At 44.5% G+C, this 24,573-nt stretch overlaps 1 protein-coding gene across 2 annotated transcripts in view; it reads left to right on the top strand.

Moving 5' to 3' along the window:
* EIF2B3 (eukaryotic translation initiation factor 2B subunit gamma) overlaps positions 1-21,704 on the top strand; it is a 65,964-nt gene extending 44,260 nt beyond the window's left edge. For both annotated transcript variants that reach the window (XM_081145168.1, XM_081145167.1), the window contains exons 7-12: positions 1,751-1,878; positions 2,991-3,181; positions 5,234-5,311; positions 6,042-6,190; positions 15,628-15,731; positions 21,541-21,704. In XM_081145168.1, coding sequence (XP_081001294.1) covers positions 1,751-1,878; positions 2,991-3,181; positions 5,234-5,311; positions 6,042-6,190; positions 15,628-15,731; positions 21,541-21,593 — 703 coding nt within the window. In that variant the 3' untranslated portion in view covers positions 21,594-21,704. The remainder of the gene's footprint in view (positions 1-1,750; positions 1,879-2,990; positions 3,182-5,233; positions 5,312-6,041; positions 6,191-15,627; positions 15,732-21,540) is intronic.
* Positions 21,705-24,573: the final 2,869 nt, after the last annotated feature.

Genomic DNA, 24,573 nt, shown 5'->3' with positions numbered 1-24,573 from the left:
AATTTTTTTTTTACTTTTTGAATATGTCTTTATTGATTTCAGAGAGAGGAAGGGAGGGGGAGAGAGAGAAAAATACCAATGATGAGAGAGTCATTGATGCCTCCTGCATGCTCCCTACTGGGGATCAAGTCCGCAACCTGGGCATGTGCCCTGACTGGGAATCGAACCATTATTTCCTGGATCATAGGTCGAGGCTCAACCGCTGAGCCACACTGGCCGGTGGGTGTTATGTATTTAAGTTATGTATTCTCTGGTTAGGGAGGGGAGGTATAAACCATTTGCTTTCAACTGTCCTTGGTTAGGGAAGATAAAGTCTTGCAGTTCACTAGCTGGCTGTAAGTTATTCAAATTGTTTGGCCTTGTTTAATTTTCTTGTCTGTTTCCCCATTCCACTTGCCCAGGAATTTTCCTAGCTTCTTACTATCCTGCCTCAAAAGAATGAAATCTACATGGGAAGTACTTAGTCATTAAATTGTATTTTAAATTTACAGAATCTGAATCAAACCAGTAGAGCAGTTTCATAGAAGCTAAGAAAAAGAGAGACAAGAAACTTAAGAATGGCGTAAAATTGTAGAATTCAATAATTTGCATAAAGATAAAAGAATCTCCCATATCCTCTCTACTGTGAGGAAATACAGAGCAGAAATCTTGTATACAGTCTTTGAATAACACAGCTGTTATTATTAGAAAAAAAGAAAGTCATCACCAAACAGACTAAAGGAGAAAAAGTATGATAAGCTCCATAGATGCAACAACAAAAGTTTTAAGTAAAATTTAATACCCATTCATTGATGAAAGCTCTTAACAAATTAGGAATAAAAGAGAACTTCCATAATCTGATAAAGGGTATATACAGAAAAGCCTATAACATGTACCAACTATTAGCTATAAAGCATGAAGCCTAATATCTACACATAGAAGACAGTAAGTGGTAGCTTTGATGGTGAAAACAATAACTACAACAATCTCAGTCTAAGTGATAAAATACTAGAAGAATTATTTTTCTTTTTAAAATCAAGAACAAATAAGGATGACTGCTGTCAGTACTTCTATTCAGCATTGTACTGGAGATCTTAGCCAATATGGTAAAAGAGGGAAAATAAAATATATAGGGATTAGAAAGGAAGAAAGAAAATTGTTGTTTTCATAGTTGGTATGATTGTCAGAATTAACAAATACATCACTAGAATTAATAAGATTTTTTAGCAAGGCAATGGGCTATAAGGTCAAAATAGAGAATAAGTTGAATTTCTATAAACCAACAACAAGAAGAAAATAATTGTTTAAAAGATAACATTTATAATACCAACAAAAAATATATGACACTTAGGATTATTCTATCAGAAGATAAGCAAGGCCTTTATGGAGAAAGTTTTTTAAACAACTTTTTTCAAAAGATCAGAGCATTCTACCTTCTCATGGGTTATTGCCAATTATGAGTCAAGGCATCATGTTAAAATACACACACACATACACACATGCACACACATACATGCTATGTAGATGGGGCTTTGTGAAAGACTGTTTTCTGCATAGATCACGGGACAGGAGTCCCAAATTCAGTATACCACCCTCCTACCTCCAGCCTAAAGCTGATAGAGAACTTAGATCCACTGCTTCTCCAGAACTGCCAAACTCATGCCAATTTTGATCTCTATCAACCCCAAGGTGGCTTTTCCTTGGATGCACAGTTTTTGATCCCTCTAGGATCCAGTCCGATTTCTCATATTTGACCACTCTTTCTTCCTAGGTCAATCACTTCTATCCGGAGTGAACTGATTCCATACCTAGTAAGAAAACAGTTTTCCTCAGCTTCCACACAACAAGGACAAGAAGAAAAAGAGGAAGATCTAAAGAAAAAGGAGCTGAAGTCGTTAGGTCAGTGCCTCCGTTGGTGCAATAAGGTCAGGGTAGCAGCTCCTTTGGAAAGAGTGGCTGGGCAGCTTAACCCAGCCCAAAATGCCTGTCTCAAGGCAACAGATTTTTGTCTGGCTAGGTGGTAAGACAGGCTGGCTGATGCCACTCCCTGAGCTCTGGGTCAGCTTGCCCAAGCAGATCCTGTCGCTGTGGTCTTGAGGGACAGGCTAATCATGCCCCAGGTTCAGTCTCTGACTCATAGCTCTGGTTTGGCTGTGTTCCTCACTAGACTATTTTAACTTTAAATTCTGCCTACCACTTCTCAGTTCCCCTGTTTTCTAGGCTCTGGGCAGCCCCACCTCTGACTAAATTCAGCCTCTTCTGTCAAGGAAAGAAAGGTATACGGTTACAGTCCAACCAAAGGCCAACCAGAGGTCTCCTTTCCAGGGTGTAGGGCTGAGGTCTGACTTGTTTGCTCTCATATCCCTGCCTAAAAATATATATTTATCAAGTGAATTATTACCTCTGTGACCTGAGGGAGAGTACTTAGTCTTCTTTTTCTTTTTTTAAACCGGTACATTTTATTTGACCTTAGACAACATACTCCCCAGTTTGTCTCAGTTGTGATATATAGATGGATTTAGATTACTTTTTGTATTCAGTCTTCTGAACCCCAGTTTTCTTATCATAAAATAAGAGACCCCAAGTGATTATTTTAAGAGTTGAAAAACAAGGTCTGTGCTATTTCTGTCCTGGTACAACTACCTGATATGGTAATGGAGGCTAGCCCCACAGTATGGCAGGTTGCTAAAACCTGGACACTTGCTTGTGTTACTTGATGATTTACAAGAGTCACCTATTTTATTTTCCCTAGTAGTGCTTGGTTATTGGTCAAACTTGCTTTAGGACCTCTTTTTAAGCATTTTTGTATCATATAATATTTCAAACGTACAAGAAAGCACATTGCCTGTTTTAATTTTACTTAGTCTTTCAGGTTTTAGTGGGATTTCCCCAGGGTCCATGCTGCATGGGTGAGTTCCAGGGGCAGAGGTGTGAGCTGTGCCCTCTCAAAACTTATTGAGTCTCTGTCATCTCTCTTGTTCACATGCTCGGTTTGGTTGTTTGTTCTGAAGATATTTACAGTTTTATCAAAGAAGCCAATACACTGACCTTTGCTCCCTATGATGGCTGCTGGAATGCCTGTCGAGGAGACAGATGGGAAGACTTATCCAGATCACAGTTGCGCTGCTATGTCCACATAATGAAAGAGGGGCTCTGCCTTCGATTGAGCACCCTGGGACTCTACATAGAAGCAAACAGACAGGTGAGAGGATGGGTTTAGAAGAAAAATTATGGGAGCTCTTCCCCTAGAAACAGACTGAGTCTTTTATATTATTTCTTCATTAGGTAGACAGTGATTCGTTCAGAATCCTTTCATTCCTAAGTTTGAGAAAGACCTGGACTATCGGGAGACCATTGGGGTACCCAGGTACAGCAACAGTGGCAGCAGAGAGCCTGGTCTATAGAGGCAGAGCCTCTGTGACCCCAAGGAGAGGCTAAGATCTCCAGGAACGCTAATTTATGGCCTCTGGGTTCAGCAGCTTTCCTCTATTCTGCTCAGCATGGGGATATCTACAGTACTTCATAAACAAGCAAATAAATACTGCATAATCATTACTGTGTTGAGGTAAACAGGCACACAGAGGAGGCTTTCCTAAGAAAGTGAACAGAATATAGAGTAGCCAGATGGCGAAGCCTCAAGGAAGGAATGTCTATGAGAGAGAAACGTCTGGAAATAGCATTAGAGGGTAGGGAGTCTTCGTAACCCCTTTTTATAACCCTGAGGTTTATGAGATATGGGGAATGGGTGGCTTCTATTGAAGGGAAAGCAGTGCCGTGAAAGACAAGCCAGGCTTTAGTTTAGTTAAGGGGTACAGAGGGGGCAGTGAAGAGGCTGAGGGTTTACGGGAGCTCTTTATTGTGTAGCCATCACAGGGGGAAGGTTTTAGGAGAGAGGGATGATGCAACCATGAAAAGAAGCACAGAGCAGTAAAGGGTTGAAATGAGAATAGGAAAAGATAGATGGTTGAGGGAACTGCATTAGAGTGGCACTCAAGGGCAACAGGGATGAGATGGTCAAAAGATTAGCTGATTCCTGGTAGAACCTTATGAAAACTGTCAGTGCAGATGTTAGCCGGGGAGTGGGGTGGAGAGGTCAGGTAGAGTGATTAAAGATGTTGAAAAGTGGGATTGGGACTGAGTCCCTGAAGAAAACCTGGCTTGGGAATCTTCAGAACCCACACCATATGGTGGGTATATCCCCAGCCCCAGACCCCAAGCTGGCCTCATCTTGACTTGGTTATAGGTCCAAGGGAATCCAGGCCAGGGAGTTTATGGGAAATCACGACTAGTCGCTTGTTTACTCCGGGCAGTGCTAGATAAGGTTCGCCCCAGTTTAGGGTCAGAGCTATTAGAAAGCTTCCCTAATTTGACTTTTAATTCTCTTTCTTCAATTCTATGACTACAGTCTGTCAGACTGGTCAAAAGCAGGTCCATGGACAGCCTGAGGCTAGAGAGTTATCCTCTGAAGTCCAGCAAGGGCTGTACAGCGGACAGGCCTGAATGGCCTCAGTTGAAGTGTAAAAGAGGAGATCCCAAGGATAGGGACTGAGGGATTCGTACTCCTATTGCCAGTGTAGCCAGTCCTGGCAAGGTCTCCCTCAGCCATGTGGCCACCACACACAGTAGGATATCATATTATTCTGCCCACACTAGAGAATCACAGATAGGCATGCTACCTCTGCCTTCTTAATGGGTCCAGAGCGAAAAAACTCCATACTCAGAACCTTTTCAGTTTTCTCATACTGGTGAGAGAATGGTGGGGACTTTCCCTTCAGCATTTTATTTTGGCTGGTGAAGGACATGGATGCTTTCTCAGGGTCTGTCCTGATTATGGAATTTGTCCAACACTGCTCCCATCTTCACCTCATACATGGCCACAGCGGTTAGGAGATGAGCAAGATCCTAGAATCACTATGGTCAGGACTCAGGATGTTCCTTGCCTTCCTTAGGCCTCCTCTCCCAAGTACTACCTGGGTATCTCAAAGGTTTATCTCAACACCTCCCAGCTGAGGGACAAGCATAACTTTCAGGGATGATACTCTCTGCTCAAAAACTGAGGGTAAGACCATCTAGAAGCTGCTGCATAAATAACCCATGTCCCAGGGGAAAATGCAGTAGCCTCCTGCTCTGCCTCATCCAGACAGGAAGCTGTGGCTGAAAACTCCCCACATCTCTGGCTGGGCATTGGCTTCTACCTAAGGTGCTTTCAGGTGTTTTCTGGTTTTACTTTAATTACCATACCTCTTTCCTCAAGGTGCCCAAATTGCTACCTGATCTTTGTCCAGAAGAATCCCTGGTCCATTCATCAGCCCAGATTGTCAACAAACAGTTGGTAGGTACTAGCTTGGGCAGGGCAGGTATGGGACAATCTCTGGGTATGTTGAGTCTTGTCCTTGTGAAGCTGAATTAGGCTCTCAAGCCCAGAACCTCATTAGTCCCAGGGAAATCCCAATTGGGTTCTGGTTATAAAATTTCACCTTCCAGCCCTGGCCAGTGTTGCTCAGTTGGTTGGGCGGTGTCCTGTGCACCAACGGGTTGCCAGTTCGATTCCCAGTGAGGGCACATGCCCACATTGTGGACTCGATCCTCAGTGGGGAGCATACAGGAGGCAGCCAATTGATGTTTTGCTCTCATATCTCTCTCTCTCCCTTCTTCGTGCTGTAAAAATCAATAAAAAATCTTTAAAACAAAATTTGTTTTTCACCTTCTAGCCTAGGCACTCTAGAATCTGCCTGGACAGGTATACAAACCCTATAAGGAAGGTCCATTATAATCCTGGAACTCAGACACAGGAGCTCTCCATTTCTCTCCCTCTTCTTACCCCAATTTCAGCACTGTCTTCAAGAGAGCATATCTATATACCCAGGTGCATAAGTGTGTAAGTTTGAGTTGGTTTCAGAGGTATTATGTGACCTTGTGGCCCTGAGAAATACTGATGATGGTTTCTCTTGCTGAAGCATCTCTGGGAAAATATCCTATTAGACCCCAGCTCAAGGGATCTTGGGGGTTAGTTTGCTTTTGGCTGAGATGAATGGACAAGGTTTTATATTTGCCTTTTGCAGGTTGGCGTTGACTGCCTCGTCGGGCCAGATACACAGGTTGGAGAGAAATCATCCATTAAGCACTCAGTCATTGGTTCATCCTGCGTCATAAGAGACAGAGTGACTATCGCCAATTGCCTTCTCATGAACTCAGTCACCGTGGAGGAAGGGTATGTTTCCCCTTGTGCCCACTTGAGACAAGGCCCCTGGTACCCCCTGGAGGCTTTGGGGGCCAGTAGAGCCAAGGAAGGGGCTCTGCTTGGGGAAGGAAAGAAAGAATAAAGAACGAGGGGGGACTGGCTCTAGGCCCTTTGAGGTCTCAGTTTTGGTTCCGTAGTGAAATGATCTCTGAAAGCATTTCCAGCAGCCTTCTCACACTTATGACAATCGTGGTCCTGGAAGAAACTGCCCTCTCTTGCTTTGATATCCTGCTTAATGGGACGGCCTCAGTAGTGAGCCACTGGCAGGGCTGGAATGACACTCTCCTGATATCTAAGGGTCACCTGCCTTATCTCAGTGTCCAGAGCAGCCCTGAAAAAAGACAGAGGCTTAGGAGGAGTAGATGTATAAGCCATACACTGTTTTTGAGGGAGAGTTTCTCTGTTACTAATATGGAGAATATCCCCCCATTTTGAGATCCCATACTGTCCTAAAATCTTGATTTATAAACAGCCTATACTTAGAGTAAGAAAACTTGAATGATATGTAGTAGGATTCTTCCTCTCTATGGACCTCATGTATTTTCTTGTATAAAAAGCAAGCATAGGTGATGGCAGAGAGGAAGGATATTACCAATTCAATGGTTTTCAGACTTTAGAAAGGTTTTCAGACTTTTTCTTAAATGTAGTATTTAAAACTGATAAATGCATGGTAGTTTGGAATACAGCAGGGAAGGGGCACTTGTCCTTCCTATAGGATGTGAAGCAGATCTATAAATCAAGTTTTGAAAACCACTGGGCTGGATCAGCCTGAGATTGATTCTAGCTCACGCATCTGTGGCTTTCCCTGTCCAGGAGCTGGTAGGAGGGAAGAATAGGGGAAGACTGCAAGGCTGGCAAACGATGAACTACCTCTCACAGCTGCCATGGTGGGTTGGGAGAAGCATTTTGGGAAGAGGGATAGAACTAAAGGTTAAGCCTTTGCTCTTTAGGAAGAATGACAATGGAAAACGATAGACAGGATTTAGGGAGGAAGTGCCATAATAAAAACCAGGACAGTTGGAGACCATAGGGATGTTGGCCTCTAAGATCTGTTGTTCCCCAATCCCACTACCTGACTTGACTTCCAGAACCCTTGCAACCAGCCCTAATGCCTTCAGCCAAAAGTTTGGAAGAATCTTCTCTGGCGAATCCAACCAGCCCAAGAAGAAAAACCTACATTTATTTACATCAGAGATTTCTAACAGCCCAGTCAAATCACCCTGTAGTGACAAATTTTATTATGTGCTTAGAGCTTCCAATCAGCTTTTTTTTCTTTTTTTCTTTTATGTCTTTATTGATTTCAGGGAGAGGAAGGGAGAGAGAGAGAAAAAAACATCAATGATGAGAGAGTCATTGATTGGCTGCCTCCTGCATGCCCCTGACCGGGGATCGAGCCCGCAACCCAGGCATGTGCCCTGACCGGGAATCAAACCACGATCTCCTGGATCCTAGGTTGATGCTCAACCTCTGAGCCATGCCCAGCCAGGCTCCAATCAGCTTTTAAGAATTCTCTCCTAAATATAGAGGCATAATCAAAGGTTACCAGAGATCTAAAGAAAGCTTCTATCATGAAAGATAGAGACCACGTCAAACAAATAGAAAAAAGCAACTCAGAAGAAACAGAGGCTCTGCAGGGAGAGAGAAATACTTTCAAGTAACCTGTCATTTCAAAGAACAGAAAAAGAACTTCAGGCAATTAAAAATATGGTAACATATTTCTTATTTTAGAAACATCTCCTCATTTTGATCTTAGCTCAGATTTCACTATTTAAGAAGAAGGCTGACTACCCTATCAGTAGTAACCTGTCCTAATACCTTCCATTATGTCAACCTTTGTAGCATTTTATATCCTTTGTAGCATTTTTACTGCCTGGCCTGAAGTACAAATTGGCCCTGGCCAGGTTGCTCGGTTGGTTAGAGCATCATCCCAATACACCAGGGTTGAGGGTTCAATCCCCAGTCAGAGCACATACAAGAAGCAACCAATGAATGCATAAATAAGTGGAGCAACAAAATCTCTCTCTCTGTCTCTCTCCTCCCACCCCTATTCCTCCCTCTCTAAAAAAATCAATAAATAAATAAAAAGAAGAGGAAGTACAGATTGGTAGTTACAAAATAGTCATGGGAATATAAAGTACAGCATAAGGAATATAGTCAATAACATTATAATAACTATGTTGCCAGGTGGGTACTGGAAATATCAGTGGGAACACTTTGTAATATGATTGTCTAACCACTATGCTGTACACCTGCAACTGATACAAAATAATATTGAATGTGAACTAATTTAAAATAAAATTTAAAAAAGAGGTCCTAAACTAAGGCAACAGCAGTGGAGATGGGAAGGAGAACTAATAAGGTGATAATAACTATAAAACATGGTGGCTGCCTAGATATGTGAGGTAAAAGAGTGAGAAATTAAGATGCCTGGGTTTTGCTTGAGCAATAAGGTTTCTCGTGTGCTGTTCACTAAGGTAGGAATCAATAGAGGAGGAGCAAGATTTGCAAGGTGGTGGGCAGGGAAATGATGAGTTCCTCTTGGGACAAGTTGAGTTCATGGCAGGCAGTCTCAATGTGCAGGACTGGAGCTCAGGAAAGAAGCCTGTACAAAGTACAGATTTGGGAGTGGTTGGCATAGAAATGGTAACTGAAGCCATGGGGAGTAGATAAGATCACTCAGGGATAGTGTGTGGCATTAAAAGAAAAGAAACCAAGACAAAATCCTGGGGAACATCAGCAGTTTTAAACATAAAACATGGGATCTAAGGGGACTGACAAAGTGCTCAAGGAAAGGGTGTAAAGGGCAAGGGAGAGGTCAGTTGGTAGGTGAAGCGCATGTTTCTAGTTGGGTAAACGGTAGATGGTGCAATACTCACTGAGATGAGGAAGGGTGAGGGAGGAGCAGGTTTATGGGGATAGAAGGCCTGTGAAGGGCACATGAGGTTGGACGTACCTCATCCAGGTATGTAAAGGTATCTAGTAGCCAGTTTGATTAGAGGTTAAGAGAAAAGGTCAAACCCAGATACCTCTTTCTGAATCACTGTGATCTTTTCTAATTTATTTTCCTGTCTCCATTTTTCTTTCTCTTCCAAATCCTCCCACCATGTAACCCACCATCTAAAGTATGACTTTAGAGTCAGACTGCCAGACTGAGTCCTGGGTCTGTCACTTACTAGTCACTTAGGAAATTGGCTTTGCCTCTTTGTGCCTGATTTTCTCTCTATAAAATGGAGTAAAAACTGAGCTACCTCACAGGTATGTTAGGAGTACAAAGCAAGTTAACAGACATAAAGCCCTTAGAGCAGTACATGGCACATAGAATGTTAGCTGTCATTTTATCATCATCACCATTACTTTATCTCATTGCACTGAGGTGGCGTGTTGCCAGCATTGTCTTCCTAAAGGATATTTCTAATCATATCCCTGTTCTATTAAAAAACTTCTGAAGACTCTCCATTACCTTTAGAGAATTAAGTTTGAACTTCAAGTTCTCATGATCTAGCTCCATCACTGAGTCCTGGAATGTTAGAGTGAGATGGGTCCTTAGAAATCATCTGTGTCACCTCCTGCATTTTTACAGATAAATAAATTGTGGCATTCCAGACTTTTGTCTCTTTGCACCCTTGCTATTCCATGCCCCGTTCTAGATTCCTGTGTGAGACTGACAGACCTCCCCATTCTCTTGAAAACCGTAACTACACTTTTCTTTAGGAACAGCTCTCTAGCACCTCTTTAAAGTCCAGTGTTAGTGTCCTGGTTTGACATGAAGAGACTTGGTGAGAAAACCAAGGCTAAGAAACTCCAGCTTGCTTATAGGAGAGAAGTTCATGAAAAAGGCCTAGCATAATATCCCAGAGTCAATTACAGTTTTGGAAGAGGTAGAATCTTGGATGGCCTAATAAGGTTTCTAGCTGGGGAAATAATAAAGGTTTAGATGGCGGCGGCTGCTATTTTTCCAACTAAAACAGTTGAGGTAAAGTTATGGCCCGCATGGGGTTAATGACCAGGAAGGCCATTAGGGATTACCCAGCCCTGCAAGTTAGCTCAGTGATAAGATCAGACATCCTGAATCCCACATGAACTTTTTCTCATTATTTTCAGGTCATTTAGTTTTAATTACTTATAAATTTGGGAAGGTAATTAAATTGCAGTCATGTGAGACTTGATTACTCTGCTGCTGTTACATCTGGACTGAGTGGTAGAGTAGGAGCATGAATTTGTCCAGAGGGAGTTTCTCATACTAGTTTGCTTGTCTCTGCCAACAGTGATGAACGGCTGAAGCTTTCTGGACAGTGGCTTGGACACCTGCCCAAGGTCCTCGGGGCTGAAGGGATGCTAATAGGACCACCTTGGGGAAGGTGTAGGCGAGACTATGCAGAGACGGCTCCTGCCTGTCTTTCTCATTTTCTACCACTTCCAATTTATATGACAGCTGATGCTCAGCAATCCAAAGTCTAGTGGAAACTTCATTGTCAAGACTTCCATGTCAGTCCTGTGTTCTGCATCTTTGGCCCTTAGTCCTGAGCAACATCTCCTGCATTTTCTCCAAGTCCAAGGTGAATGACCTAAGCTGCAGTCTAGGGTGGCACCTTTACATGTAGGCAGGCCAGGAAACCAGGTTTTCACCTAGATTTTCCATGCTTTCTGCAAGCAGCAAGTGCAGCCCTCAGGACCAAACAAGATGATACTACTGCTCACTGTTACCCTGAATGTTCTCTTCACCTACATTCAACTGACTGCCCTGCCCACTGGGTCCCTTACTTTTCTACAACCCTTTATTCCTGACATTCATTCTGCCTGAATTGCCTCTCTCTAGAGATCTTTACCTATAGAAATCCTACTCATCTTTCAAGGTCCAATACGTATTCTAGTTCCTACATGCAGCTTTCTTGAATTGTCCTAGCCAGAAATCATTTTCCCCACTTCTGTGTTCCCTGTGCACCCATAACACTTTACTTATGCTCACATGACACTGTACCTTTCTTTTTTCCTCAACAAGACTGTAAATTCCTTGAATAGAGAAATACTTCTCATATGTATTTGTATTACTTAACTCCTAATGCTGTACATTGTATATACTAGATACTATGTAAGTATTTACTGAATGAAAATTATTTAAACCCCTGATTTAAACCCCTCTACTATAAGTGGCTGAGTATCTGTCAAGAGAGCCCTGTCTACTTCTAGAAAAAAATCTCAGAGTATTTTACTCCTTGAAGCTCAACAAATGAAAATAAATCCTGGATTACTGCCACACATACCCATACACAGACTAAAGAATATCTGCCAGACACATAAAATTTAGATCATATCTGCCCTGCCAGGTGGCTCAACTGGAGCATTGTCCCATACCCCTAAAGGTCGCGGGTTTGATTCCCAGTCAGGGCACATACCTAGGTTTTGGGTTTGATACCCGGTCAGGGCACATATGGAGGCAACTGATCAATGGTTCTCTCTCTCTCTCTCCCCCTCCCTCTCCTTCCCTCCCTCCCTCTAAACATATCCTCAGGTGAGGATTTAAAAAAAATCACTGGGCTAAGATTAGGAGGATCTGGCATCTGGGAAGATATGCATGACTCAGACATAATCTTTAGGCTGAAGTAGCGAGTCAGATCTTTAGTCACATGCCTAGAAAAGGTTATGAGCAAGTTTAGAAAGCCTGCCAACTAACCCCAGAGAAGAACCTGCCTGTCTTCAGAGTTACTATCTTCAGAGTTTCATGGCTCTTTGCAGAATACTGCCGAGTCCACACCTGAGGCAGAAGCCCATGACACAGTGGAGAGTCACCACTATGTAGGCTTGGGCACATTGCTTAACCTCTCTGATCCTCAATTTTCTCTGCAAAAATTAGAATAAATACCATTACCCTACAGGTTTCCTAAAAGGATTAAATTATGCCCTAGCCACTTTTTCTCAGTGGTTAGAGCGTCCTAGGTTCGATTCTGGCCAAAAGCATGTACCTCGATTACAGGCTGGATCCCCAGCCCTGTTCGGGGTGCATGCAGGAGGCAACCAATCGATGTCTCTCACATTGATGTTTCTCTCCCTCTCTCTCCCTTCCACTCTCTCTGAAAAGCAATGGAAAAAATATCCTTGGGTTATGATTTTAAAAAGGGATTAAGTTACATAATGAGTATAAAGTGCTTTGTGTAATCGAGATGTGTTAGACATTAGATTTATGTGAGTTCCCTTTCCTCCTGGAATAAACTGAAGAAAGCCCTAACTGGAGCCAGAAGAGGAACAAGAATTTGGAGGCACTCTTGCTTCCCAGCTCAGGGCTTCTTCCTCATGTCGTATGCCACAGCGTGTGGCTTGCTGAGCCTGGCCAAGTGGTGATCTTATTGTAGACCTCTGTGTTTTCTCCTAGCCTCCTCTCCATTGAAGTATGGGTAATTTACCCTTCATTTGCAGGGTAATTTATCAAGACCTACAGCTTTGCTTAAAATTTAACCCCACCAAGGAGAAATAAGGACCAAAACCCCATTAATCTTGGCCATCTCTGAGCAGCTTCTTAGAGAACACAACCAGGCATTAGCACAACAGAGCCCTTAGTACCCAGTTGAGAGTTAAAACGACATGCAAGCCCAGCCTAGCGATTGAGCATCGACCTAGGATCCAGGAGATCGAGGTTCGATTCCCAACCAGGGCACATCCCGGGTTGCGGGCTCAATCCCCAGTTGGGGGCGTGCAGGAGGCAGCCGATCAATGACCCTCTCATCGTTGATGTTTCTATCTCTCTCCCTCTCCCTTCCTCTCTCTGAAATCAATAAAGCTATATTAATTTTAATAGATGCAAAAACTGTAGTTCTAGCACTGGAGCCAGTTCTTTTCTTGAGTTACATAGGAAGCTACCTTCCCACTTTAAGCACTGAGCAGAAAAGGCAAAGTCATTACTGTGGATTAGCAACCTGGAGAGGGCTTGTTTCATATAGTATTATCTGTCCTTCCCCTCTAGCATGAACAAACACACACACTTCCAGTAAAATCTTTAACCTTAGAGTTTCTTTCTGTACAGAGGAAGGGTATAGTGACTTGAAATTTTTCCAAAGTACCTCAGCCTTGCTAATGGAGGTAACTTGTGACCATAGCATGATCATGGGGAACAATTGAAGAAACAAGTGGTAGAAAGAGCTTCACATTCACTAAGCATTTTGTCAGGTGTTCATCTCAAAGCCTCCCACAGATCCACTGACCAAGAGCCTCAGGAGAGCCCCCAGCTTCCCATCAATCAACCTAATTTTTCCCTTTCACATCTGCAGACTCCACAGTAATGGTTTATGTGTCTCAGAGGGTGTTACACACAAACTAGATGAGAAAAGCCATATGGGAAGTTCTGAAGACCTCAATCAGACCTGCTCAACATAAGGAGAGCCCAGGCTATCCATTGCTTTGGGAATCTGACCTCAGACATTCCAGCCTCCTCCTTTCAGACATGGTTCCCACTTATATCCTAGATTCCAAAATAGCCAGTTAGTAGTCTCTAATTATGGCTGCTTAAGTTTCTGTTGGCTGTTTTTTGTCTGCTGGCCATGTTTACCTCTTGCCTAGCTCCAGAGCATGCTTTCACATTCACAGGCTCTTAAAACTACTGAGCAGGAAACATCCCCTACTCCCACCTTGGAAAAAGAAAGGAGACTTTTCAGTGACAAACTAATATCCAGTTGCAAGCCTGCTCTGTCCCAGGAGCCTGTGTATCTGAGGCTTTCTATACGTCATTACTATTCTTTTTGGGAGAATTTTCCCAAGGAGCAGGAACTCCTCTAACTTCTGACTGGACCGCTTTGCTTAAAGCAGAGGGCAAGTTGAAAAGCTCTGGAGGGTCCCTTAATGCCCACCCAGTGAGTGTATCCTGAGTTTGAGCCAAAAAAACACACAAACTAATTCTGTCTCCACCCATCTCTAGCCCATACCACAGAGGTGCTATGGCTTTGGCCTTTTACTGCTTTCCGACAGGCTTAAAGAAGAATAGAGATAAAGAAGATTCTGGAGTGCCATAAAGTGCTAGATTTATTTTATTTTATCTTGCATTTTACTAAAGTTTTGGTGTTTGGGAGAATCTTTTTTAATGGCCTGTGCATCGATAGTTTCAGTCCTTAGAACATCCCTTCTCTATCCCCCATGCCTCCTAGGTTGCGTGAGGATTTTTCCTTAGTAGATGTTTTGTTTTTGTTTGTTGTTTGTTTTGTTTGAATGGATGCTCACACCCTTCTTACCCCCTTTTCCCCTCCAGCTGCTGGACTCTTTAGGACTGAATATTAACTTGTTAAGACCGAGCTCCTCCCAGAGCCATCTCGGCTCAGAAAAGCAACTTGGCAGTTCCAGGCTTCCTCCAGGCTTTTCTCCCCTTAATTTCTTTGTATGGCATTATGGTTAAATGTGTGGATCCTGGAGTCAGGCAGACCCAGATTTATTTGAATCTGCTACTTCACAGTTACATGGTTTTGGGTAAATGGTTTAACTTCTATGTTGCCTTATCTACAAAATGTGGTTATTTTTACTACATCTGAGGTAATAATGATACTCACACAATCATCTAGGAAGCTTTTTCCCCCCTAATTAAATACATAAGGCCCTTCACCCTAGACCTACCAAAAAGGCTGATTGGGGCCAGGACATTGAGAGTGTTTTTGTTTGCTGTTTTATCACTGACTGCCCACGTGATTTTTCTGATAAAATGGCTAGATTTGTAAGTCACTCCTGTAATATACATAGAGTATTTAGCATAGTACCTGGCACAGAGTAGGTATGCAATAAATGCCAGTGATGATTTTCAAAAGGATCGTTCCTCACCCACCAGACTTCAGGAGCCAGGAAGATGCTATTTAAACACATTTAAGGATGTTAAGAGCAAGCAAGCGGTGCTACTCTTGAGAGTGAATATAGGGTCTGGAGTAGTGTTTTATGAGGTGTGGAGCTGGTTTGAAAAGCATCCCTTTTTTTCCTAAATGAGTATTTTTTTTCTTTTTTTAACTTTATTAAATGAGTATGAGAGCTGTGAGGCACCCATTATTTCCAGAGCTGATCTAGGAGGATTCACAGGATCTGAGCTGCAAATGAAATTTGGTATATATTCCCAGATGAGAGGCAGGAGGGATAAGTCAGTTTAGGGACCAGCACCAGCTTCTACTCCTCAATAAAGGAGGAAAAATTGGGTGGAATTTAGGCCTGGGGTCGCCTTTTAGGAGAAAGATCACTGTGAGCATATCTAAACTCTGGACTTCCCTAAGGCCAGGTCTTCCCTGGACCCAGCTGAGCCATTGTGTCTTCCAGTAATAGCTTCAAGCATGTAGCCATTAACTGGACTGACCAGCTATTCCTAGCTTATGGAGGAGCCAGACCCCAGCCCATAGTGGTGAGGATTGTGAGGAGAGCCCTCAGCACTTCCTAACTTGGCTACTCTGTTACAGAAGCAATATCCACGGCAGTGTCATCTGCAACAATGCTGTGATAGAGAAGGGAGCAGACATCAAGGACTGCCTGGTTGGAAGTGGCCAAAGGATTGAAGCCAAAGGTAAACAAAACCCAAATTACAATCACAGATGCCTCTTTTTACCTACCACACTAGCACAGACAATACTCAGTGCTGGTGAGGACTGAGGAACAAGCACATACATACACTACAGTGAGAACATAAACTAATAAAGCTATTCTTGTAGGGGGATTAACACCATTGTCAAATTTTTAAAATTTGACCGAACAGTTCCATTTTTAGGACTTTATCTTACAGATGAGCTCATATATGTATGCATCGTTACTATCAAAAAATTTAAAACATACCAAAAAGATTGAATGGCCCTGATTCGCACCAATAGTTTACGAGGACTCTTGGACATGAGAGAGAAGGGCCAGTAATCCAGCAAAGGCTCTGGCCCCCTGAAGTCCTTGAGCACTTCGTCTGACCTGAGGGGTGTGTGTGTATTTAAATATATATTTATTGATTTCAGAGAGAGGAAGGGAGAGGGAGAGAGAGAGAAAAACATCAATGATGAGTCCTTGATTGGCTGCCTCCTGCAGGCCCCCAACTGGGGATAGAGCCCGCAACCCGGGCATGTGCCCTGATTGGGAATTGAACCTCGATCTCCTGGATCCTAGGTCGATCGATGCTCAAGCACTGAGCCACGCCTGGCTGGGCTGGCTGAATGTTTTTAACCAAAAAATAAACAAAGCTCAAAATCAATAAGAATGGCTAATTCCTTTTTAGATTATTCCTAAACCTAGAACAGGGTGGGACAGGGGAGGTGCTGAAGGAATGAACCCCACCAGTTCTGTATTGATAGGAACCACGTCATTTCCCTTCTTCCCAATAACCAAAGGCCTTCACTGTCTTTTTCCTTCCCCTTTATAGAGTCGCATACCTCCCTTTTTGAGCTTTCCAATCAAACAGACCTGGGTTCACATCTCAGATGTACAACTCAATGGATGTGCACCAGGTTAAAATTTTAATCTTTAGCCTCAGATTTTCAAAACTAGAAAAATTGAAACAATAATACATATCTTGAAGGATTTTTATGAGAATTAAATACAAACAAATGTTGTGAGGAGTACACACACTTCCTGGAGCATACCAAGGGACTTAAAGTTCCATATACACACTGTGCTGCTCTGCCTCTCCATGCCTTTGCACATGCCCTCTCTCTCTCTGGAATTTCATTCGAAGACTTTGCCCAAGTGTTTTTTTCTCTGTAGAGCTTTCCCTCACTCTTCCCATGACTCCCTACAGCCAAACTGAGCATTCCTTCCTCCTCTACACCCCTGCACTTTGTCAACACCTTTATTAAAGTACTTTCACAAGTTATGGCAATTATCCATGAATCTATACCTTCCCTACCAGACTGAGATCCTCAAGGGCAAAGACTGACTTATTCCAATATGTATCCCTAGGTCTCAGAGCAGGTCCTGGTTTATAGTAGATGCTGGTGTGTGTGTGTGTGTGTGTGTGTGTGTGTGTGTGTGTGTAAATGAGTGAATCTTGGATCCATAGAGCATATTTTGGGGGATTTCAGGGCAGAAAGGACTCTAAGAAAGGCATGTGCAAGATGGTTGCAATTATCATAAGATCTCTTCTTGCTTTTTTCCTAAACTTATGCTAATAAAAAAATTACGTACACCCTGGCCAGTATGCTCAGTGGTTAGAACATAGGCCCACACACCAAAGAGTGGTGGGTTTGATTTCCGGTCAAGGGCACTTACCTGGGTTGCAGGTTCCATCCCTGGCACCGTGTGGGAGGCAACCAATCAATGTGTCTCTTTCACACCAATGTTTCTCTCAGTCTCCCTCCCTCTCTCTCTCTCTCTCTCTCTCTCTCTCTCTCTCTCTCTCCCCCCTTCTCCCTCCCTCCCTTCCGCTCTCTCCCCTAAAATTAAAAATTAAAAAAAGACCAGAGGAAGAGGCCACTCCTGGCTTGCCCAGCAGAATTTGATCAATGATATCTGGTTTCTCCTTTTAATCCATCTTTCCTGGACCAATAGGAAAAATGTATTTGGCCTGAGTATCCAAGTTCTTTGTGATCTTCAGGAACCTCAGGTCTTAGCTTTTTCCCCCTGCTCAACATATAAGCTCACCGAGGCCTACCCTGAGGTTGCAGAGAAATTTGTTTCTTGAGCAGCTGGGGTCTGTTGGTAGTTTCTTTAAAGTAGGATTCAGAACCCCAGCCTTTCCTCTGACTGTGGAAGAACTTAAAAGGGGTCCCCACAGTTTCAAAAGCAGCTGTTCAGCGGGTCTGTGGAGCTGCTTTGTTATCCTGTCCCCTCCTGTCTCCTCATTGTATTTCTCCCTCCTTTGTTCTCTTCTGTTTGGGTTTGTGACCCCCACACAATGTTTCTTCCACCTCCTTCCTGCCTCTTTGTAAACTATCTCCTGCTCAACAAAAAGTAGAAACATCCCCCAGTGCTTTCTTCTTTCAGTCCCTCCTGGAACCAGGAGCTGCTTCCTTTTGTTGTTTTTAAGATTTTACTCTGTAGGTTTATTTGAATGAGTGAACTCCATCTGCCACCACCCTAGAGGTCCCTTCTTTCTTGTGTACTGGAACCTGGAATTTCAGTTTCTGCTGCTTCTCCCCATTTCCAACAAAGTAGTGGTGCCCCTTCCTTTTACTTTGCAAGGACCCTTTTTATTCTATGTGCAGAATGCATGAATGCCAGCTCCTGAGGGTTTGAGGCATGGCATCTCCCATCAGGGAGCCCAGGGCTGGGCTTCAGTGTCTCCTGGGCTCTCTGTCTCTGACACTATGTACCATTTTTTTTTTTTAATATGTTTTTATTGATTTCAGAGAGCAGAAGGCAGAGGGAGAGAGAGATAGAAACATCAGTGATGAGGAGAGTCATTGATCAGCTGTCTTCTGCATGCCCCCTACTGGGGATTGAGCCTGAAACCCAGGTATATGCCCTGACAGGGAATCCAACTGTGACCTGGTTCATAGGTCGAGCTCAACAACTGAGCAACACTGGCTGGGCTATGTTCCCATTTTTTAGCAAGGAGACCTCTTAATGGTCCTCCTGAAGGGGAGGTGGTCAGGAAGTTATCTAGATTCTAAAGTAGAGAGCCCCAACACCTCCTGCTCTGTCCTCTATGCTGGAGGACCTGTGTATCCAACACAGTAGTCAGTGCCTTCCTGCTACAAAGACTCCTTGCCAGTCACCTGTTCCCACTATCACTTTTCTTTGAGGCTGAACTGTATGGATAAAGCAAATTCCTATCCATCAGTGTAGCACTCAAGACCTATTAATATAGATGACCCAGACAAACATCAACAACTCAGGTCTTCACCAGCAAAGAGCTCAGTAGATGGCAAAGTCCACAGTCAGTCTTTCTCACATAGAGGAATTTCAGGAAAAAACATTCATACAGAAGTAATGCTGTCCCCTATCCAAATTCCAATTACTTGTATATCACAGTCACCACATCCATAGCAATCTTTTACCCCAAAAATGTGACTCTCATAACCCAGTGCAGGCTTCTCTGCCCTATTTTAACACTACCAGGAGAACAAGCCATTTTCTGACAATTCTGGCTTTTCTCACCCAACTCACCATGCTCAGTGAGATTATCTCTAGCAAAAATCCTGGTAACCACGTATGACCTCCTGCTTAAGCCAGTAGAAAAGCCATATCCAACAAAGTCAAAACCTGGGAGACTCTAATTAAATATTTCATCTGAGTCTCTTATCACTGTCAGCAAGAGAACTTGGATCTCTTCACAATGACCACAGTGATCAGTCCTTTGGCCATGAACGTAGATGTTATGGGTGCACAGGTCAAGTCCTGGCTAGCAGGACTCCTTCCCAGCTTCCCAACAGCGCAGCTTTTCATATGTGCCTTGTTATTCCCCTCTAGCCCACTGGTTTTTCCCCAACTTACCATCCTCCCTTGTGCTCTTACCTTTAAGATATTTCCCAACCATATTCTAGCTCAGAGCTTTTCCAGCGTGTTTACTGAAGCCTGCTTCCAGCCCTGGCCAAGCAGAACTAGGACTGCTTGTTGCTCCCCTCCAGGTTTCCCCCACCTTACTGAATCTCCATGAAAATACATCTACCCCCAATACCAGATAGAGTCTCTCTCCCCTGAATCCCAGTGAGTCTTTTCCCACCCCCAGGCCAAGAGCAGACCAGAGGACAGAGAGGAGAGTGGGAAGGGCAAGCCAATGAAGGCTCAGGTGTTTATTTGGAGCCTGGTAGAGCATTGTCTGCCCCAGCCAGGCACCTAATTAGCTCCTCTGGTCTGGAGCACTGAAGAATGTTTGTTGGAACTGGGACTGTCTTCAGAATAGCCCATTGCCCCTGGAGACTAGGAAGAGACTGAATGAAGGAAGAGCAAATGTCAGAGTCTGCATATGAGCCGATGAGGCTGACTCATGGCTATACAGGGATAAAGGGTAAAGTAGAGTTTTTGGAGGTACCCTGGGAAGGTAGCCAGAGCAGTATTTCCTTTCTCTTCTGGTCAGTCTTATCTCAAGGGCGGAGCCTCATTGACAGTCACATTCCAGGACCAGCCCAGTCCTAGGGAATTTGGCAGCCTGAGCACTGTCTGGGCCTCCGCCCCATTCCTCTCACTGAAGGAAGCAGATGGCTATGTAGTCTAAAAAGGAGCACCTCCCAGGACAGGAGTACACAGACCAGACCCAGACCCATTTTGTAATTTCTGTTTAATACTTATCAAAGCACTATGCTGGGCTCTTTACATCAGTTATCTTACCAAATCCCCACAACTTTATGAGGAAACTAAAGCCCAAAGACCTGGAACAGTTTGCTCAAAGTGAAATTAGAATTCAAGTCTTTATGACTCAGAAGCTCTTTCCTTTCCTGCATTGTCACCTTTCCTTCCTCTCTTTCCTGTCCTTTTCTCACATGAGATTGCCTCTGTCCAATGCAATGCCATAACAGCAAACTTTGTGAAAGACCTGGACCTAGGTTTCTCTTCCCAGTGGAGAAGGTGAGAGAAATGGGCCGGAGGGTTCCAGATCCCCAAGCACCGTTGTTGTTCTACTGCACCAAATGTGTCAATTATATTCTCTTTGAGAAGGAAATTGGAGGCCTTCTCTTCTATACATACTTTTTTTCCTACATCTGTACTCTCACTTAACCCCCCGAATACCCACACATTCCACAGAGTTAGTGCCTTCTCTAGTCTGGGTGCTAGTAGGGTGTGTATGAAGATCAATAAGACTTGTCTCTTGTCCAGCTGCTCACAGTCTGTCACGGACAGATGAGGCAGGCAAGAGCCAGGCCATGGAGGGCCTTATGGGTTTGGACATATGAAAAGAATTATGGCCACTGTTGAGAACTCAATGATTCTGTAACTCATTGAATCCTCACGACAACCCTATACAGTTGGTGGCGTTATTTCCATATTACATATGAGGCACCTCCCTTTTTTCCTTTGGATATCTCCATTTAACCATTGAGTCTCATTTCTCCTCACTCTTTCCCCCTACTCCCCATCCCCAGGCCACACCGCACTATTTCATGTTTCCTTTCTCTCATACCTCTTTATTTTTTGCTCCTGTTGTCTTAATAACCTGGAGTGCCTTCCCTTTGATACACTGCCTGAAAAAACTCTATTCATTCTTTAAGACTCCGCTCCAGTCCCCCTCCTATGTGAAGTCTCCCTGAAAGCCAGGTGTACAGAGTCAGTCCCTCCTGCTGTGTGGGAAGATGCTGTCTCTCCTACAGTCCCTTTGGCAAGTTATATTCCCAAGAGCTTCAGGAGCAGAACCACATAGGAAAGGAATAAATGCTTACAAACACAGAATAAGAAGTAATTGGGTTTAAAAATGACATCTTTTGCTGACAGTTCTCAAACAACCTTTTCCTTTTCTTTTGTAGCCAAACGAGTTAATGAGGTGATTGTGGGGAATGACCAGCTCATGGAGATCTGAGTTCTGTGCAAGTCAGACGCCTTCCTCTTGGCCCCCAGAACTACAGCTGTTGGCCGGCCCACCTGTTTGACTCTGTATTTATTTCCCAATAAAGAAGGGCTCCCACAGGCATGCTGGAGACTTATGGAGTGGTGCCCTGGGGCGCTCCAGGGATACACAGTGTGTGTTCATGAGTCATGTGGTCAAGACCATCTAGAACCAGTGTGTAGAACAAAATAGGACACAAAGGCCTAGCTCCCATGCACTGAAGTTACCAGGCAGGGGCAGCAGCTGTCCAGTGGTAAAGCTCCTAGGAGGACTGCTTTCTGACTGGCTGGTCTAGCCTAGTCCATAAAAGCATATCCCATCTGAAAAGATCTAGAAGTACTTCAGTCCTTGGCCCATAGGCCTAGTTAGCAGTGCCGTCTCTGCATATCATACTCCCTCTACAACTGCCGGTTTGGGCAGCCTGGCTCCTGAGCCTCAGCCCAGGACTTACCACTCAGCCCCCATCCTACCTGCCACACAGATTCCCAGCCCCTGTCATCACCCTACCCCCAGCCTCACCCTCTAACCCCTGCCATCCCTACCTCCCAGTCTATAGCCAATTTCTCCAGGTTAACTATTATCCCTTGGAGACTCTTAAAGCAAGCAGAAGGTAGCCCATGCCTGGCCATCAATATCCTCACCAGTTTTAGTGGAGGCAAGAGCAATAAAAAAAAGCCATGGTCTGAGAAGCCAGACCCCTTCGCATCTAACCTTAGTGAAGTCTGTTCAACCTGGTAAGGAAGAGCCAGGAAACTATATCATGGTTGAAATTCTTTCTGACTCCACTCCAGGTGCACTCCTTTATATCTTAATTACATCGACTCTCCTGCTGCAGATCACTGAGAAATGAGATTTACATACTCACAGCTCTCCTGGGGTCCTATCCACCTTCCCTTCACCACCCCACTCCCAGACTCAAGTACACTCTGCCCTTACCACTCCCTGTACCGCTTTTACAACCTGCAGGAGTTTGGTGGAAGATAAAAGCAGTTCCTGGGGTGAGGTTTCACCTCCTAGAATTAACAAAGTAAAAGTTTCTCTTGATGTGCTCACTGTGGGTGGCAATAATTATAAAAGTACTGGTTTCTACATTGCTTCAAAAATCTGAAGTCTCTCAAGTTAATTTGAGTAATCTTGCCTGAATCTTAGTGTTCTTTTTGAACTTGTGAGAGAGACTACATGACCTTCCTTCCCCGGGGAACCTCCACCTCCACAGGCTTCTCGGGAGCTCTAGAGAGCTCCACATTGTTCCCACTGGCCAGGACAAGGTTCCTGAAAGTTTGCTGAAATGGCCCAGCAGAGGTGGTTGAATTAACTACAGTGGAGGTGGGAATAAAGAGCTGTGGTGGTGCCCAAGATGGTCCCCTTTGGCACTGAAATTAAATTTGTGGGGCCCAGAGGATGCTGGAGATAGTCCTGGCGTGGATGGAGGAAGACCTGCCCTTTGTAATGTTGTTTGGCTTTGGCCAAATCACTGCCTCTCCTCTGTCCCTAAGTTTCCCCATCTGCAAACTGGAAAGTCGGACTGGGTAACTTTTAAATGCCCTTCGTATTCTCAGGTTTTGTCACCACTCTCAGAGCTTTCTGACATTTGAGGTCTGGGTGGCCCAAGGGGCCAGAAGACTGGTCCTTGACCACAGAAAGGGGATGGACCTGGGTAGGTTTGGAGGGAGGGTTGGATGGGGGAGAAGGGATTGACTAAACTGTCCCAGAGCCTTCCCATTCCTCTTCCTGATCTTCCCCACTGAGCCCTTGGAAACCCTGATGGTAAATAGAGGAAAAACCTCTTCCCTGCCTTCCCTTGCACAAGCCCATGAGCAGCCCCTGCTCCAGGAAACAGGCAAGGCAAGGGTTTCCCAGGGGAAGGCCTTGAGTTTGAGTCCCAGCTGGGAGCAGCCCCCAGCTCAGGACACTGCTGCTATTGTCTCTAATAACTCCAGGACTGGCTGGGTGCCCAAGATGCTTTGATTTCTCTTCCCTTTGCTCTATTTGTCTGCCAGAAGGCAGGGACAGTTTTTGTTTCCTTTTGGCAGCAGCTACAGAGGGTCTGAGTATGTCTGAAATACAGTGCACAACTGAATGTCCACTGGCCAGCCACCTCTCTGTGGGACAGAAGCCAGAAGAGCCAGGCAGGAACAGTTGATAGGATCTGCCCTGCGTCTCCCAGTGATGCTCATGAGGGAAGTGGAGGAGAGAAGGAAGAGGGCCTTCTGTGCCAAATCAGGGGGGACTCTGGGGAGGTACTGAGGAGCAGGGTTCTGGGAGCTTGCCAGACCAGACAAAATTTGATGGCTACTACTCCAGGAATTCCTCCTCCACTATCACCTCACCCCTACCTGCTGGCAAGAGCTCCCTGAGTCTGTAAGGGAACTGACTGCTAAGGTTCCCTCTAAGCTTTTTCCCAAGGCCAGAGGCTAAACTTCCCAGTTCTTCCTCGCATTATTCTTCCTATTGCACTCTCATCCACAGTGGAGGCGGGGGTGGGGGCGGGGATCGTCTTTAGCTGGAGCCCCATGAGCAATCCAGGGGCCTGCCCAGCCTAGTTGAGAAGCTGTTTCTATTTCCAGAGAACTGCAGAGAGTACTTTATCCATAGCCATCTCTACCCCTAAGGAGGTACATAAGCCAGGCCTTTGTATACTGCCTTCTAAATAGTTAAATGTGTTTGAGGAAGGGGGAGAGGAGTGTGGGAAGGACCACCCAGACAGAAGGTCTAGAAAGCTCAGCTCTGATGCAGCTGACAGGGAGGGAAAGGGGCTGGGCAGGAGAACACATTCTACTGGAGGCCAGGATGACCTTCTCCTTGGCCTGAGCTGTCTGCCACCACCCAGAAGGATTGCATCATGGCTTTTCTGCCATGGGTAAATGGGGAGATTCTACTTTGATTCTCCACCTCTCTCCTTCCCCCACCCTCAAGGTGAAAGGCATTCTCAGATCTCTGGTGGCAGCCTCTG

The sequence above is a fragment of the Miniopterus schreibersii genome (genome assembly GCF_964146895.1).
Source record: "Miniopterus schreibersii genome assembly, chromosome: 8".
Taxonomy (NCBI): domain Eukaryota; kingdom Metazoa; phylum Chordata; class Mammalia; order Chiroptera; family Miniopteridae; genus Miniopterus; species Miniopterus schreibersii.
This window is presented reverse-complemented; position numbering and strand designations above follow the sequence as displayed.